Source organism: Rhinolophus ferrumequinum, chromosome 11 (genome assembly GCF_004115265.2).
Source record: "Rhinolophus ferrumequinum isolate MPI-CBG mRhiFer1 chromosome 11, mRhiFer1_v1.p, whole genome shotgun sequence".
Classification (NCBI taxonomy): Eukaryota; Metazoa; Chordata; class Mammalia; order Chiroptera; family Rhinolophidae; genus Rhinolophus; species Rhinolophus ferrumequinum.
This window is the reverse complement of record NC_046294.1, coordinates 22,877,213-22,895,152: the sequence shown is the minus strand read 5'-3', so window position 1 is coordinate 22,895,152 and position 17,940 is coordinate 22,877,213. Positions and strand designations below refer to the sequence as shown.

Genomic DNA, 17,940 nt, shown 5'->3' with positions numbered 1-17,940 from the left:
TACATGCAAGGCTGTGAGCTGGGGACTCCCCGAGGGACTTCTCCAGTGAAGAGAAGAATTGCTTCATTTCTGGATGTCCTGTTTCTCATTGGAAGAGCCAGCACAGCCTCCCATCCTGGTGGGAGTCCACTTAGGCCAGACAGAGATTCACTTCCTTTTCCTGAAGAAATCCAGTGTTTTCCTTCGATGCCAAGAATCGGAGCCTTGGCAAATAACAGCAGAAAGTGGAGATGGGCATCTGGAACATCAGATAGTACAGGCTCATTATGTCCAGGAAGCTTCTCTAGGGTAAAGGCAGGGTCATCCCAGGCTGGGTCAAGAGAGGTCATGGGTTAGATTTTTGTGAGGTCAGCTGAGATCTGGATTACATGCTGGTGTCCATGTGATACAGTTGGGAAATAGGCTGAAGTGAGAAAGAGGAAGCATGGCTGTCTCTAGCGTAGTCACGAAGAAGTTGTGATTGATAATGTAAGGCTGATAACAGTGATGGTGGTGATGGTGATGATGGCAACAATGAACATAATAACTATCACTGATTGGGCCCTTATTATGTGCCAAGTACTGTGCTCAGTACTTTTTGGATGTTCTCTCATCAAGTCGTCTATATCACAGTCACAACTAGCCTATTCCAGAGATGAGGAAAGTGAGCCTCAGGGTACAATCCAACGGCCCATTACTCGGAAATAGAGAGAACCAGGATTTAACCTTGGTTTGCCATCACATCATCTCTAATTCATTTTAAATTCAGGGATCTATGTCCTCATCTGCAAAAAGGCATGGCCAAACTTCAAATACTGTGTTTCCCTGAAAATAAGACCTAGCTAGACCATCAGCTCTAATGCATCTTTTGGAACAAAAAGTAATATGAGACCCGCCTTATATTACATTATATTATATTATATAAGACCCGGTATCATATTATATTATTATATTATATCCTATCCTATCCTATCCTATCCTATCATATTATATTATATTATATTATATTATATTATATTATATTATATTATATTATATTATATTATGACCTGGTCTTATATTATATTAAAATAAGACTGGGTCTGTCATGCTAGGGTCTCTGGTCCTGCTCCCCACACAAGATTGCAGGACATGGTGTGGGGACAGAGCCCCAAAAAGCAGTTTCCAGGCTCTCAGCCTCACATAGAAAGGTGCTGGCTCAGGTAGTAAATGGCCATCGACTGTGATCAAATGGCCAGCAGCTGTGGCTAGTTGGCCGTCAGCTGTAACCAGTGAGCCATTGGGCACTAATATAACTGCCGTGGGTAGGCTAGCAGAAAAAGGGGGAGCTAGCAAGAAGATGGTGGCTGAGTCTGCAAGCGGCACAGTGAGGGTTGAGAATTGTGTTGCTCCTGGTTCCTGTGTCTCCAACCCAGCCGCCAGTGAGAGTATAGTGGTATGACTCCCCTACCTATGGCTCCGTGGGTGTTCCTTTTTGGCCTCACCATGTCCTGCGTTCTTGTGTGGGGAGCGGGACCAGAGACCACGCATGACACCCTGCATGACACATGGCGAAGTTGGCAGGATCCCCTGCACTACACATGGTGAGGCCAAAAAGGAACGCCAACGGAGCCATAAATAGGGGAGTCATACCACTATATTCTCGCTGGCGGCTGGATTGGAGACACAGGAAGCAGGAGCCACACGACGCACAATCTGCCGTCCACTTCTCTGCCAACGAACCTCACTTGCTAACTGCAATCCACTCTTGCTAGCGTAGCCACGGCAGTTATATTAGTGGCTAAGGGCTAACTGGTAACAGCTAATGGCCAACCAGTTACAGCTGATGGCATCTACTACCCGAGCCATCACCTTTCCACGTGAGGCCGAGAGCCTGGAAACTGCTCTCTGGGACTCTGTTCCCACAAGGTCTCATATTGATTTTTGCGCCAAAAGACTTATTAGAGCTGATTGTCCAGCTGGGTCTTATTTTCGGGGAAACATGGTATTCACCCTTTGAGGTTCTTTTGGACTCACAGATCTCTGAGTGACCTCTGTACTCTTCACCAAGATGGGAGGAAAGTCTGGGATCAGGAGGATAAGACAATGAGAAGGGAGACTCTGTTCCAACTAAACTTTTCATTCAGATGAAGGCAATTTGGAAATTTTATGGCCCCTCCCTCTGTGAGCAGTATGTTATTCAAGCCTGGAAAACATCTGAGAAATGACAGAAGCCGTTGGAGAATTCCAGGAGAGACAAGTCATGCAATAAAAGGAGTGTACCACTAAAGACTGCAGTTCTATAGTTGCCCTTTTCCCTTAACTGGAGGACATTAGCTATTTTCCAGACAATATTTTGAAGGCCAAAATCTGATTACCCCAAACCATGGACAAAAATAGATCTTGGGGTTTTATATATTCATTCTGACCCAGCAAAGAGTGTGTGTGTGGCGGTGGCGGGGACGAACACAATAACATTTCTTTTGTCTGCTTTATGGAATTTGTAAGAGTCTAAAGTCGTTGCTTTTAAACATTTGAGAGTAAGAACAGTATTTACATTGGATGGCTTTATCGTCTTTATGCTCTTTTGTGACAAGCGGCATGGACCCAACCAAAACGCCTGAATTGAAGCCCGACTCTGTGGCTCTGTTATTCTTAAAAATACATGGGAATTAAATATGGCCTCTCAGTGGGTGGAGGAATTACCTGAACTTAGAAAACTACCAGGAAGTAAAGTGTTATTCTCAAAACATTTGCATTTTTGCCGGGGACCCCAGAGTTCTATTATTGCACGGTTCATGTCAAATGTGTGGGCCTCTCCACCCATGCCTTCCTGTCTGGGCCGAGAAGTGACAAGTGGAGAGAACCTCATGAAAGCTTCCCCCTGAACTTTTTTCACCTGTGGTTCTTTGAAGTACAGAATCCTGGCTTCCTGTTTATGTCGCTGTACCTGGAAGGTGCCCAGAAGGTTCAGTGCCTTTGGTGGCAGCCACACAGCTCCTCCTTTTCAGAGATACTGCTCTTTACGATTCTCCAATTTTCCATTGTGGGGCAAAGGGGTACAATTGAAGGGCTACTCCATGATTCTTGGGGTAGAGGGAGAGATTTCTGGTGACTTCCTGTAACTTCCTCTGTCAAGCAACCCACTGAAGTTGGGTGGAGCTTGCCAGGCCTAACACATTATTGTTCAAAGAAGAGATTAAAGACTTCATATACCCTGTCTAGCTGCCATCAGAGCTGTGCTCAATGGCCTTACCATGTGAGCCTAAGGAAAGAAGGCTTCAGCTTTATACTTAAATTTCCTTCCTAAAAATGCTCGGCTTTTGCCTGCCTCTGTATCTCTATTAGAGAGATGGACTCCATTAAACAGCCAGCAGTGTATGGATTCCCAGGGGTTCCAATGGTGGTCCACAAGTGGGCCCACTGAGGGAGCAATGGACGAATAAATAAAAAATTTGAATAGAAATTTTCTGGTTACACTTACGGGCAAACATACACTTTTAAAAAAAGTACTGTGTCTAGGAGTACATGTATCAAAGCCTCCCTAGGTTATATACCAGGAGACATATACAAGAACATTCATAGCAGCACCATTTGACATAGAAAAACAACTGGAAATGAGGCAACTGTCCATTGGCAGGAAAATTAATAACCGAAATGTGGCGTATTTTACATACTGTGTTATTACACAGCAGTGAAAAGGAATGAACCACAGCTACTTGTAACAACATGGGTGAACTGAGAAACACAATGCTGCAAAGAAGAGACATGTTCAAGAAGACCACACGCATCCTGATACCCTTTTTATAAAGCTCAAAAATAGGCAGAGCTTGTTCCGGCATGTTATTCAAGCCTGGAAAACATCTGAGAAATGACAGAAGCCGTTGGAGAATTCCAGGAGAGACAAGTCATGCACACGTATGCACACGTATGAGACCAAACTATTTTGTTAAAAGCAGGGGAACGATAAACACAACATTCCTAGTAGCAGCTTCCTCTGGGGAGTAAAGCAGATAAATGGGATAAGAGAGGAGAACAAGGGTCAAGGGAAATTATTAGCGATGCTCTAGTTCTCGCCTTGGGTAAGGGGCTTGTGTGCTGCTATATCATCTGCGATTATAACTTAGATAGGCATTACATATATCCTATTGGATGTTTGAGAATTATGTTACAATAATAAGGTTAAAAAAAAATAAACTACCTGGTGGGAGATCCAAGATGGCGGAATAAACACTGTGCCTGCTTCCTTCCATGAACACATTAAAATGACAACTAAAGTATACAACAACCAGCTTGTAGAACCGTCTGAAAAGTAGTTGAACAGAAGTTTTATAACTGAAGACATAAAGAAGAAGCTATGTCCAGACTGGTAAGAGGGGCAGAGATGCAGAACTGGCTAACCCCAAACCTCCATGTTGGTGGATGAGAATCGGGAGGGATATCTTGGCCATGTAGGTTCCCCCCAGAGGAGCAAGGGACCCCAGCCTCCACATGGCCTCCCCAGCCCTCAGGACAGGTGCCAGGAAGAGGAACCCCTACAGCATCTGGCTGTGAAAACCAGTGGGGATTCTGACCATTCAGGTGGGACAGAAGGTGTTGAGAAACCCAGGTGTCCTCTTAAAGGGCCCTCACACAGACTCTCTCGCTTCCAGGCACTCAACTTGGGCTCCAGCAGAGGGACAGTAAGTCGGGGTTGTTAGAGACATGCGAGGGTAGACTGAGTTGTGTGGCTTCACAAGAGCTGGAGGACAGTCGGCATTTGCCCTGTGAGGTGTCCTTTTCTCGTGCAGTCAGCCAGTTGGCACCATCTTTCCTGTGTTGAGTCCTCAAACTACGCTTACAGTCAAATCTGAATCTGATTGGTCTGTTGAGCTCTGCATCTCTGCCCTGCTGACTCACTGGGATCCCACCCCATCTAACACCAGAGCCACTTTCTACAAGAGCAGCCAGCCCCACCACATTGCACTTTTTCTTGGAAAACTGTCAGAGTCTGACAGACCCTAGGCACAAAGCGACTGGCCTTGGTGTGCTCTGAGATTTTTGCTGAGTAGCTTCAGGCTCAGCATTGGCACCAAACCAGAATTTACATTAACCTGGTGACCACCACTCTTCCCACTCTAATGACTCCCTGAGACTTTTCCTCACCCAGCTTGGATACTGCATGAGGCTGAACTTTAAGGGAGATGGCAGGTGGCAGCAGGCAAAATGCCAGGTGTCCTGGCATTTTGCAGAGCTATCTCAGTACTGGTGGCAGACATCCTGGGTTTGCAGCGTGGCCTCTCCCACACACCTCCAGGGTTAGCACAGGCAGCAAACAACCACGGATTGCTTTGTAGCTCTTACCAGGCAGTCCCCTGCCAGTCACAGGCAGTGGGTGACCATGGCCTGCACTGGAGCCCCTCACAAGAGGCTCCAGAACCAATATACTTGGAGGTTGACTTCAGACCACAGCAGAGCACCGCACAATTAGCTCCACAAGCAGCACACCCAAAGACTTGTCTCAATAGGCACCAGAGCCTGCTGGGACAAATCCCACTCAGTGGGTAAGCCCCACCACCCACAACAGCCTGTAAACTGTGGAAGTGGTAAAATCCCACAGCCAATCAGCCTGAGGGTCACTCTCACCCACTAACATGCCAATAGCAACCAAGACTTAACTATAGCAGGAGGGCACACACAACCCACACAAGGGACACTCCTGGAGCAGTGCAGGTAACCCAGGAGACTGTGCCATTGGGCCCTGCAGGGCATCTTCTACAAAAGCACCCCCATCTCCCAGGCCAAGACTTAGGGAATGTAGCAGATCTACCTAATATTATAGATAGAAACAAACAGAGAGGCAGCCAAAATGAGAAACGAAGAAATAAATACCAAATGAAAGAACAGGAGAAAAGTTCAGAAAAAGAACTAAACAAAATAGAGGCAAGCAACCTACCAGAGACAGAGTTCAAAACATTGGTTATAAGGATGCTCAAGGAACTTAGTGAGAATTTCAACAAAGAGATAGCAAGCATAAAAAAGGACATAGAAACCATAAAAACGAACCAGTCAGAAGTGAAGAATAATTGAAATGAAGAATGCAGTAGAAGAAATCACCTGCAGACTAGATGGAGCAGAGGTTCGAATCAACAATTTTGAAAACAAGGTAGTAGAAAGCACCCAATCAGAACAGCAAAAAGAAAAAAAGAATCCAAAAAAATGAGGATTGTTCAAGAGACCTCTGTGACAAAATTAAGTGTAACAATATTCACATCATAGGGCTACCAGAAGGAGAAGAGAGAAAGCAAGAGATTGAGACCCTATTTGAAGAAGTAATGACTGAAAACTTTCCCAACCTGATGAAGGAAATAGACATACAAATCCAGGAAGTGTGGAGAGTCCCAAACAAGGTGAACCCAAACAGGTCCACACCAAGACACATAATTAGAATGACAAAGGTTAAAGACAAAGAGAGAATTCTAAAAGCAGCAAGAAAAGGCAATTAGTAACTTATAAGGAAGCTCATACAAACATACAGGAATGGAGACCCTGTCTCTAACAAGAGAAAAGCAACATATGTATAATTTCATTTCCTGAGAATCTCATTATGAGAGAACTTATGGTGAGTATGATCTTAGTTTTGAAGATCATGTATTTTATTTCTACAGCATGACTGTTAAATGCTTGCCACTTACTTCTGTAGCAATAATTTTTCCAATCCTAGAGAAAGACCTACTGTGTTAGACTTACCAAAAGACTATATGTTTGTATACTATCCTTTATGAATGATTGAAGGAGTTTTTATGGACTGATAGTCGTTAGAGCTATTCACCAACTATTTCCAGTTTTCTGCCTGGGCCCCTAATAAGGCTGAACTTCCCTGCCCACTTGAAGTTAGGTCGAACTATGTGACTTGCTCTGGTCACTGAAATGTGACCAGAAGTGAGGTAACATTTGGGAGGATGCTTTAAGAGTCAGTATAAGATTTGCTGTGTTCCCTTTTTCATGTATTTGGCAACTGCGGAAGCATGGAGACGAAGTCTCTCTCAGACTCTCCAAGTGAGGATGGCATGGAGTAAAGTCCCCAAGTCAACTTGTGATGGACATGTCACATGAGTACGAAATAAACCTTGGTTGTTTTAAGACACTGAGATTTGGGGGATAGGCCATACTGAGTGTTCACAAGGACAATTTTGATTATACACCATATTTGTCCAACTTACTAACTAGATCATTGGATGTGACTCCAGTCTATATTTAGGCTTCTTAGAAGATATTCATTTGGACACTGCAGTTTTCAATCCTCAAAAGTCTCCAAAAGGAACACTGGAGACTCTTACTAGGTAACCAGCACTAGTTTAAAATGGGAATTGAAGGCAAAGCAACAACCAAGAGAAACTGAAATCCATTTATTGATGAGAGATATATACACAAAAGTTAAAACACTTAGTGAAATATTGGATTCACAGATTATTTCCAGTATATAAAGAATATCCAGTTATTTTACACATGAAATGTTACAGTAATCAGTCTACATTGTAAGAAAGCTCAGAAAGCTAAAGGTGAAAACAAAAGATCTCAACTACCCAAAATATGCTTTGCCAGTAAGGCATTTCCAAGTACCATGTATAAGAAACCCAAAAAATTAGTTGAAGTTTTTATATTTTTTCATTCATTAGTCTTTAAACACTATGTACTATAGATGCTCTATGCTACATGACTTTAGACCGATGGGGATTGTGAATGTGAAGGAAGCAATTATTCTTGTATCTTGTTCTGGACACACAAGAATCTTCAGAGAAAATCCTGCCTACAGACTAGCTTTATTTCAGTAAGGTTTCCACCTTGAATTTGACAGGAGTTGAAGCAGCCATACTTTCAAGGAAAAATGTGGCTGCCCACCATAATCTCCCCTCAATCCAATCATTGGAGAAGCCACTGAAAATTAATGTGCTTTGTGCCCTCAGGGGATCCTTTAGGCTTTGCTCCTCTTGTGAAAAGAGAGGAGCACTCAGTGTTTCCAACTACACATCGCCATTCTTCTCTGTCCTTGCAGAGAAGAAAGGGGTTACAGGAACTATAGACCCCACAGCATTCTATTTAGTGATAAGGAGACAGAATGTGTGTTTTAGGAGGTAAGTGTGTAATTACATCAGTTAATCTCATCTTCAATCACTCAAAACATACACACAGAGCCTATTAGTTAGAGTTCATACTCTCTTCACATAAGTGGGATCTGTGCTTTATCAGTTGCCTTTCAGCAACCTCAAAGCTGTACACTGACCATTCCTGAGCTGCTAGTGCTCTATCTTTCTACAGACACCTGTGCAGTGTACTACTAGAACTGTGCTTTTGTGGGGTTTAGACTGCATGGTAGTTAGTCAATCATCTTTCCTGTACCCTGACTCAAGAAACCAAGTGGGGCAAGACTCTTTAGAACCTTCATCATGAATGAGCGTCATGATCAGTATTTGGCAATCAGAGAGGCAGACACTTACCTAAGGACATGATGCTAACATGCACAGAAGCACATTCACTTTTTATCTCTCTAAGTCCACTCCACCAAGCCGAGGAGGGCGACAGATAAATGTCCTCATTCTAAACCTACTTAAGCCTAGACGATCAAAAGTTTCACAGTTGCATTTGCCGTGCATTATACCCATGTCAAATGACCTTTCAGTGAGAATCATGACCCACATCCAACCCTCCCTTGCTCTGAATTGCATATTTACAAAGATACTGGACACACGCAGACTTTCAAACAATCATCAGCCCAAAGGATTGATAGATAAGTTCTTCACTGATATACATCCCCAAATCACATTAAAAGAAGAAATGATTCACTACTAGTTATCTAAGAAGGAAAAAAAGAGATTTCAAAACACCAATGAACAAGTCTACTACATTTAGATGAACAGCCAAAAATAACATTTAAATTAAATTACATCTATGCACCATTTCACTGAAATTACACATAGATACCTACATCATAGCTACACAAGTGCTTAGGCACTGTTCTTCATGCGTGAACCAAGTGTTACCGTTTATACACAAGAACTTCATGCTTTGACAGCTATCTGTACTTGAAAATCACAGATACCATCATTGCCAGTTGAGGGAACTTCTAATTTATTTGCTTAATGAGGAGAAGGTTCAAATACATCCCAGTACACTTTTTATGTAACCAAGTATGTCTTAAAACATGGCAAAAATACTAGCCCTACAACCATATCAGAAAGTGTGTTTGGCAGAAGAAGGACTCCTCTTATCTTTGAGGTGGCTATTGATTTGCCTTTTGGGGAAATGACATAGATTGTTACTCACCTGAGGACAGAATTTACCTGGGCTGCTTCTAAACAATGTCAGTGTGACTTTAAGTCCCCACCTCCAGCCCCAGTGGTAGAGTACTGCTTCATAGCTGGTGTTAATAATGTTTTTTTTTTTTTTTTTAAATATATGCTCAATTCATATAACAATGTGACATTTACTATCAATTTGCTTGGCAAGAATGAACTGTGACAAATCTTTTCTGATTTGCTTCCTAGCACTCTCTCTCAACCTCTGCTATTCAAAGTTTTCCACACCAATTTTTACATAAATTATTAGGATGGCATGGGAGATTCTGATATAGAAATTGATCCTACTATTATCACCTTATTTTCCATCTTCTTGGAGAAAAGCAAAATTAGAATGTCTGGCTGGAAAAACAAGACCTGGTGTCAAAAATAAGAAACCAGCACCATTCGTTGAGTTAAAAAGACAAATCGCTTAAGTGTATGTGCTAACCAGCTAAGGAATTTAAGTGATTCCTTGTTCTTCATGGTCATTTTGTTCATTGCATCACAAAGGACTGGGTTCTCACAGTTTTCAAATGTGGCTGTGTGCTCAGGAAACAACTGATAGCTCTAAATTACTGTAGAAACTCCTTGTGCTCTAATTGGTAATAATTCTATGTATGTGGTTATATAGAAAATACTGTAAGAAAAATATCCGTCTGCAAAATTACAGATACTAAATAGAGTAAATCAGTCTACACTGAGTTCTTTATGATTTATGAAGAATAGATACAAGCCTATAACATTATTCAAGGCTAAATCAATATTAAACATATAACATCCAGGACTATAAATACATTTTCTCGTGCTTTTTATAAATAATCGCAAAGAAGCCCAGGGATTTGTTTTAAAAAGAATGTAAGATTGGGCTGAAGAAATATGTGAGCTTGGGTGCAATACTGATCAGAGGGCAAATGATTGTCCCTGGGAACATAGATTCTTACCGGGAAGCCAAAATATATCTGCTGGCAGCAAAATCAAATTAGATTCACAGTTTGCCAGCTCTCTCCTCAAGCTGTAGAAAACAAATAGAAAAACAATATACAAAAATCCTCACAAAAGTAGTTTTTTTATATACAAATCTCTATAGTGACCAGATAATCTGATCTGTGCTGTGCAACAGGGAGATACAATGCTGGGGTTTACCAGGAGAAGGAGAAAGGAGTTAAGGTGATGTGTGGAAAGATCTAGATGAGTTCCGAGCAAGGAATATAACTCTCCTGAAGCATTAATCTTTTTGATCTTACATCTCAGAGAGTTCATTCCACGAGAAACCTCAGAGACATGCTAGATCAACTTCCTTGGCTAGTGTGTGAATTTCTCTCCTACCGAATGCAGCAGGCTGTTTCGAGGCAGGCTCAATGGTTGCCATGAGAAGAAATGGAGGCCCAGATGAAGCCAGGTGCTAACTGCATCATCCCCATATCCACAGGGGATGGTGACAAGGATAGCAGTCAGCTGTTACGTTCCAACACTCACCCAGGACGTGGGGGTGTCTCCAGAAGAACTGGAGACTTGTGGCTACCACCACTCTAGGTCAAGTGCTGGCTCTGCAAAGCAGTGGGGTCTATTTTATTCTCTGCAAAACAGTGGCAGGTTTTATTCTCAGCACAAAAGGGCCCTATATAACAATCAGGAAAACTTTTAAAATATCACAATGGATACTTGGTCCAGAGGTAGGAAGGTGAAGCAAGGCTGGACATAGGAAAGAAAACTGACCAGTAATTATTCAGGATATTATTTAGAGTGAATGAGATAAGAACTTGGAGTCTTCTCTTCTTTCCTATAAGTTCATATATGGGTCAGCTAAGAAGTAGTCTTTTTCTTGCTGCTTTTGCAGGTCTTTTGCACTAAAAATTAAAAAAAAAAAAAAAAAAAAAAGGCAACCCAATCCTTTCAGTCCTAGCTTTATATCTTGCTCCCCCAAATCTAAAGAGCTGAAGTCTTCTCTGGAAGTAAAGGTACTCACAAAACCATAAATACCAAACCCATTCTGTATTTAGCAGAAGTTTGGACAAAGAGCAGGGATGCATGCAGTGGCCCATTGCAGCAGTAGCAGAAAGTACAAAAGGTTGTTCAAAGGCCACAGCTGGTGGCATGCCCCTTGCAGACAGCCCATGCATTCTATCCAGCCTAGAAACTCCTCAGGCATTGAAGAAGGCAGCAATAGCCAGCACAACTCCATTCTTGTCTGGTAGAGCCTCTCTACCTGTGATGTGATGCCCACAATGAAAACAAACCAAGAGGAAAATTGGAAAATGAATTCAATCAAATATCCCTGTATATCTCCCCAGAGAAAGGACTTGGTCCGGGCTCACCCATATGGAGCTGCATGTCTGCGTACAGGCGGAGAGGGAAGGTATTTACAGACAGCTGCTGTTATTGTGTACGTCTTGCACCAAATTTCATAAGAGTGCTCAAGTTTGTTTGCCAAAGGCTCCCAAATTCCCATACTGGGTTGGCAATTAGGACTGTTTGGAGAAAACTGTGTGTTTTGGGTATTCCAAGTGGCTGTGTTGCTACAGCAAGAATGATGCAAGAGCTTGAGTAAGGCTGTAGACTCATGCAGTCCCCTCCAGGTGACTCTGGCAGCATTTTTCCCTGAGCTGAATCGCTGCTTCTACTAGGACAGTGAATTGAGGCAAAGAGCAGTTGTATAAAAGTATGTCTGCGTCCCAAGACACCAAACAGTGGATTGACATGGCCATCTTCCAAGCTTGTTGTTAAACATCAAATGAAGACAGAGGCTTGAATTTAATTTCCCCCAAAGGGGATGAGAAAAATCCAAAGTGATTAGTCATTATTGTGGGCCCTTTTGACTTAAAAATATAAAGGAATATTTTATAGTAGTAAGGTAGGAAAGAAAAAGTTAAAGCAGAGATCATAATATCATGGATTCTTAGGACTGCAAGGGGGGGGAGGGTTAATCATTTTTTCCAACCCCTTGCCTTTACATATGGGAAGGAATGAAGCTTGGGTATAAAGTGAGTTGTCTAAGTTATACAGCTAAACACTGACAGGGTCTAAGTCAAATTTTTCCTCTACCCAATTGCATTATTTCTCACCATCCCTATGCCATTATCTGAATTAACCGTGTTATGCTATGAAATTAGATACTATTCAATTAAGATTCCCTGTCATCTATTCTAAAACCAACCTTTGCACTCAACTTGTATGGTCGTTTACAAAACTGTCTCTTAAGCAGCAGCACTGGTAAGTGGAATAAAAAGAAAGGAGGAGGAAGAGTGGGGAATTGGGTTTTCCTTTTCGGGAAAATAACAAAGCAAATGTTGCATGAAGAGGTTTGAACTCACTCCATCCAAGAACAATCTGACTAGAGTGCAACCTGCCGAGGTTGGCACACAGTGGCCTTTCTTCTAGGTTTTATCAGGAATTACCACAGATACAGAGACCACTAATCTTCTCTGACAACTAGATTTATAAAACTCTCACTTCAGAATCCCTTCAAGCTCTTTGTTTCAACCTAATCTTCCTAGGCTCCCAGGTCCCACTATTCGTATTCAAAGAACAAGCATTACAATAACTGCAAAATCCCATTTGGTCCTTTTTCTTGTCTTGGAATGAATTCACTGGGGGAATAAGCAAAGCAAAACCAGCAACCCAGACAACTGCCTGGCCCTGAGAGTTTAAGAGCAGGAAGTAGGAGAGCTACCTTCCTCCACAGGGTGTAACTGCTGGGAGCTTTTAGTCATCAACTCAGGCAAGAGCTGCTGAGACTTGTTGAGCAGAGTCTGAACTGCGGAGAACTCTCTCTGAGCTGGTGCATACCTATTGGGATTTCATGGGAAAATATGGCACAGGCAGAAGCCTTGATTCTGATCAAAGGGAAATATTGTACCATAACTTCTGCTATTGAGAACACAGGGAAGCGTGGTATTTGTCAAAACATGGCAGGATTGAGTTTCCTTTCGGAGACCCAGCAGATGAGTCACCCAACTCTGAAAGGGCTTCTTGACTTTCAAGACACTTAAAAATGACATACTTCTCCATGCATGGTGGAAATGACCTGAGACCCTCCAATCAACGGCTCATGGGTTTCCTGGCGTTACCCACCAGGAGTACATCGCTCAAGAACTGTATTTTTCCTAAGTCCTTCTCAGCTTCCCAGCAGTCTAAATCCAGGAGCTAGGCATTTTGGTATCCTTTAGGCTTTCACGAACATCCAGGCTAACTAGCAGGTAGAAAAGAGAAACATTTTCCTTATACAGGACACGGTAGCTTCTGTAGGAAATGAGATTATAGGCTGTGTTTCCACAGTGAATAGGAAGTAAAGAATTGAGTCTGATAGCTACCTGCTTCAGATATCATCACCTGAATCCTATACAGAGGATCTATGTGACCTAGATGATTGCCTTGATTCTCTGATGTTCTTTGCAAGGGAAGCACACCCTCAAAGATCTAAAATAAAACCTCACCTTGAGAGATAAGCCATTCTTCTCACTGACTGGATTTAGTCTCTTGAATTGTAAGTAGGTAATCTAATGATGATTCCACTTGGGTTTTCCAATAGGCCAAAATGAGATAGGGAAGGACTACAGTCTGCTTAGTTGGTTTTCTTCTGAAACAATTCGGATTCCTAAAAAGAACGAATGAGTCTATAACAGAATAGTGTTGACAAAGCCTTGAATTTCAGACTTTACAGGATGCAGTGTATGTATCTGGCCTGCCACGTCTCTACATAAATAGAACACTTATGCATCATCAAATATTAATGGATGATTACAAGCATTTACATATGTGTTGACCTATTAATATAAATCTATGCATATAACTGACAGATCATACATATCCTGTTTAGAAAAAGGTATTAGAGGTATAATCTGGGTCTATTTGTTCTGTTTATGGCACATATACTGGGCAAGGAAAGCCCAATGGGCACGGCATGAGAAGAATGAGGCCTAAAAAAATGAGAGGACACAGTCATATGTCAGCTCTACATGCATCCTGGATTTTCAGACTTGTCTTGCATCTGAGAAAGTGTTTATTTGTAATAATGATCAGTTAAATCCACATAAGTGTGATCTCCTAAGTATATTCTCATGGAACTTACTGCAGTCTCAAACCAGAAAAACCTGCTTTGTTAAACTGTGCACTTTGTTTCTTCTGAATGCACTGTCCCCTTCTATATTTACAAGCTGAGTCAGTAGGAAAAAGCTGAAGACAAAGCAAACTGCGAAGACGTTCAGGCAGAGTCTTGGGAAGATGATCCTGAGACCACTCCTTCAAGAAACACGTCAGCGTGCCCAAGTGCTAAGCTGACCCTCAACAGCCCAAACCACAAGCTCCTACATGCCTCGCCTAGATCCTTCTCCTCACCATAAAGAAGCTCTCGGGAGCACCACTTACAGACAGCCCTGCGCAGTTTCCCAGCTGAATCTAGGAACTGTCCCCGGGGCCACAGTATCTGTTAAAAGGATTTATTTTGCACAACTTCATTTCAGCACATCCTGGTCACCCCGTTAACTATCCATCTAGTGAAAATGAAGACCAACGCCCTTTCTTAAAAGAGCAAAAAAATCTGCTTAATACTGCTCATTAGTGATCCTTATCCAAAAATAACCAGGATTTTAAAAGACAAAACACAATTGGAATCTCATTATCTTGTATGTCCCAAAGGTGTCTGATTTGGAAAAGTCTCAAGGAGTCGGTGGTAAAGGCTATGTGATGTTGATAAACATCCCCTCCTTAGAGAATCTGAACCCTATGACTATTCATGAATATCTCAGCATCCACCTGCTGGCCTCAGATGACCACCTGACTCCCATGCGTGGACCATGGTTCTATAGACTCCTAAGAGTCAAATGTGCTTTATTTCTCAATGATTCATGTTCAAATTCCCAGCAAACTCCCAAAGGCCACAACCTCAGGGAAACCCTGTGGATTATTCAATAGAAAATGGGAGTAAAGACACTGAAAATGTAGCTTGCCTAAGCAATCATTCAGGATTCGTTGGGTGTCTACAGCATGAAACACCTGGTGCTACTCCAATTCTATTATTTATTCCCCTAAATGATCACAGCCTTGAACGGTTTTCATCTGTGAGCTGTGTAGAGCCATCTTTTGTCCCCACTTCATGGTTTCACGGCTGCCTTGACCTTGCGATAGGAATGTCACCTTTCCAGGACTTTGCACATGTTTGTTTTCTGGTCCTATCCACAGAGAAGCCTAGGGAGGAAGGTTGGCTCTGCTTCAAACTGTGTCCTGTTATCGGCTTTTTGTGCTTTGATATTATATAACTAAAGCTTTCTACATATTAGATAAATGACAGTCTTTAGTTTTTATCAAGAAACAGTATTACAAAGAGGCACAGCCAACACAACTGTTCTCCATGTAAGGAGAGTAAAATGGCTAGTTGGATGAGAATATGATTGAAATAATTAGGAGATCAAAAATGTCTTTGTTTGAAACTCAACATGAATTTTATGGATGAAACAAAAAAGAGAAGCAGAGATCAAAATAATGTCACATGATTTCACGATGCCGGGTGAATGCAAACCAAACATAAACAAATTTGAATATTTGAATCTAGTCAAATTTATGTTGACTGTGCACCCTTACTTTTGTCAATATATACAGTGGTTATATGTGAATTACATTCAATTCCATGATTAAGTTTAGAGCCAATTATGAAACATACTCTGAATTATCAATAATAAATTTCCACAGACTAGACAGGGTCGAGCAGAGACTCAATGGGTTCCACAATCAGCTCTTTCAGAGTGTGGCCCCCACCACAACTCCCTTAGAAACTTTTAGCTAAAAGAGTACACAGAAGATAAATGGTCACAGTTCCCGAAGATAGGTACTTGGTTTTACCAACACATGGGCGAACTCTACGAGACATTTAAGGAGAGTTACTTCTAAAGGCTTCTAACAGCATCTTGTGTGTGTACCAAGGGGAAGCACGGAGAACACTTGAAGGAATAACACACCGAGGGTCTGCTCATTACCCCACACCCCTGGAGTGTACCACACTGCTTTAGTCGTGTCTCCTGGGAAAAGAGCATCCACGGTTCTGCATCTTGAGAGAAAGGGGAAGCTGGCACGAATGCGTCTTCAATTCAAACTGGTTCCTCCGGCAGCATCCGTTCAGACAACAATACAGGTGAGAAAATTAGATGGTTACGAAGCATTATGTGGCAAAGACACAGCACCATGCCTATCACAGACTCACAACAGATCTTCTAAGCCTCGGCTAACAGAGTAAGTAAACATAGAAATAGACGTGGTTTTTTTTTTCCTTTTTAAAGAAAGCTTGTTTATATCCTCTTTACCATAAGATGTGCTGGGGAGTTTATGCAAGAATTTGCTGAGAGTCATATCCTTATTTTTCACGTTCCAAAGTTCTTCTTCAACACTGCAGTCTGCCGACTTCCCGTTGGCTGCCAGAGTTACCTGAAAACAATTATCATCAACATCCAGCTTATAAGGCCATGAACCAGAATACCACCCTGGGGGTTATGTGGAGAGCACCAGATCTGGGTTATAATGCACGATTTAAATATTAGTTTTAAATGTCGTTCCTCCCAAATTGATTTGGAGCTGGTATTGGTTTTCCACGCTGACTTGTGAACATTAAAAAATACATATTTGCCTTGGGGGGTAGTGAGAGACTAGAGAGGCACTTTGCAATTTGGAGGATAACTTCAACAGTGCTTATAGGGTTGTGGGGGTGTCTAACTACCCATAGGCCCATCACACAATAATGTCCTTAAGAACCAGTGCCCGTGTGCTACTCCATACAACCACAGAGAGAGAAAAAACCCAGAACTAGGCAGCTAGTTCTACTCATGCATGGGAAAGTTTCAGTTGCAAAGAGGTCAGGTGAATTTTATACATGTCCAACTTTGAAATCAGAAATCATGATGGTTTGTATACCAAATAAGCTTTCCAGGTTTTAAAATTAAAAATTAAAGGGGGATTAAAAGTCTGACATCAGTGACATATACATCGAAATTACTTCAATGCAGACATTTAATAATCCAATATAATCAGCAGACTGTCTATATTATGCTTCCCTGCCTCTAAGCAAACTGAACCCTTCCACAGAATGGGAGGTTTTTTTCCCTCCACTTCTACACAGTTTTCCTAGCTTACCTTCCTCTCTGTCCTCAAGGTCATGTGCAAACTTATACCCACGATTGATATTCCACATAATGGAGAGACTGGATTTATGGAAGCATTAGAATATGAAGACATGACAAACGCAGCAATGTTTGAAAGAAATCTGATCTTCTTACCCCCAGTGGAAGTGAAACGCATGCGTTATGAACACACACAACATGCTAGGAAAGACAGAAAACCAAGTGCCCTTCATGAACCAAGCAAATGAAAAGAAAAACTAGTCTTCCTCCAATCCCCATCAGGCTCCCAGTGTTTAGAAAGACCATGCAACGAGCAATGACCGCTTCACATGCAGTTATTATGATTAAAATAAAACAGCTATCACATAAGTTTCAAACTACTATTACAAGGCAAGGGTTTGAAAATAGAGAGACCAACGTGACATACCAATGCTTAAAGTAGTTAAAATTTTGACCAGAGCTGCAGCAAATTTGTTTCCCATGCAGTGAACTGTCAAGAGACAATTCAGGGAGGAACAAACTGTCTGCCTGGAGAAAGCTGCCTGTTCACTCTGACCTTGAAT

At 41.9% G+C, this 17,940-nt stretch overlaps 1 protein-coding gene across 4 annotated transcripts in view; it reads right to left on the bottom strand.

Annotated features, from left to right (window-relative positions):
* Nucleotides 1–7,331: 7,331 nt before the first annotated feature.
* The window catches only part of SLC1A2 (solute carrier family 1 member 2), a 141,102-nt gene continuing 130,493 nt past the window's right edge, over nucleotides 7,332–17,940 (bottom strand). For all 4 annotated transcript variants that reach the window (XM_033121693.1, XM_033121692.1, XM_033121695.1 and 1 more), the window contains exon 11: nucleotides 7,332–16,688. In XM_033121693.1, the coding sequence (XP_032977584.1) occupies nucleotides 16,464–16,688 (225 nt within the window). In that variant the 3' untranslated portion in view covers nucleotides 7,332–16,463. The remainder of the gene's footprint in view (nucleotides 16,689–17,940) is intronic.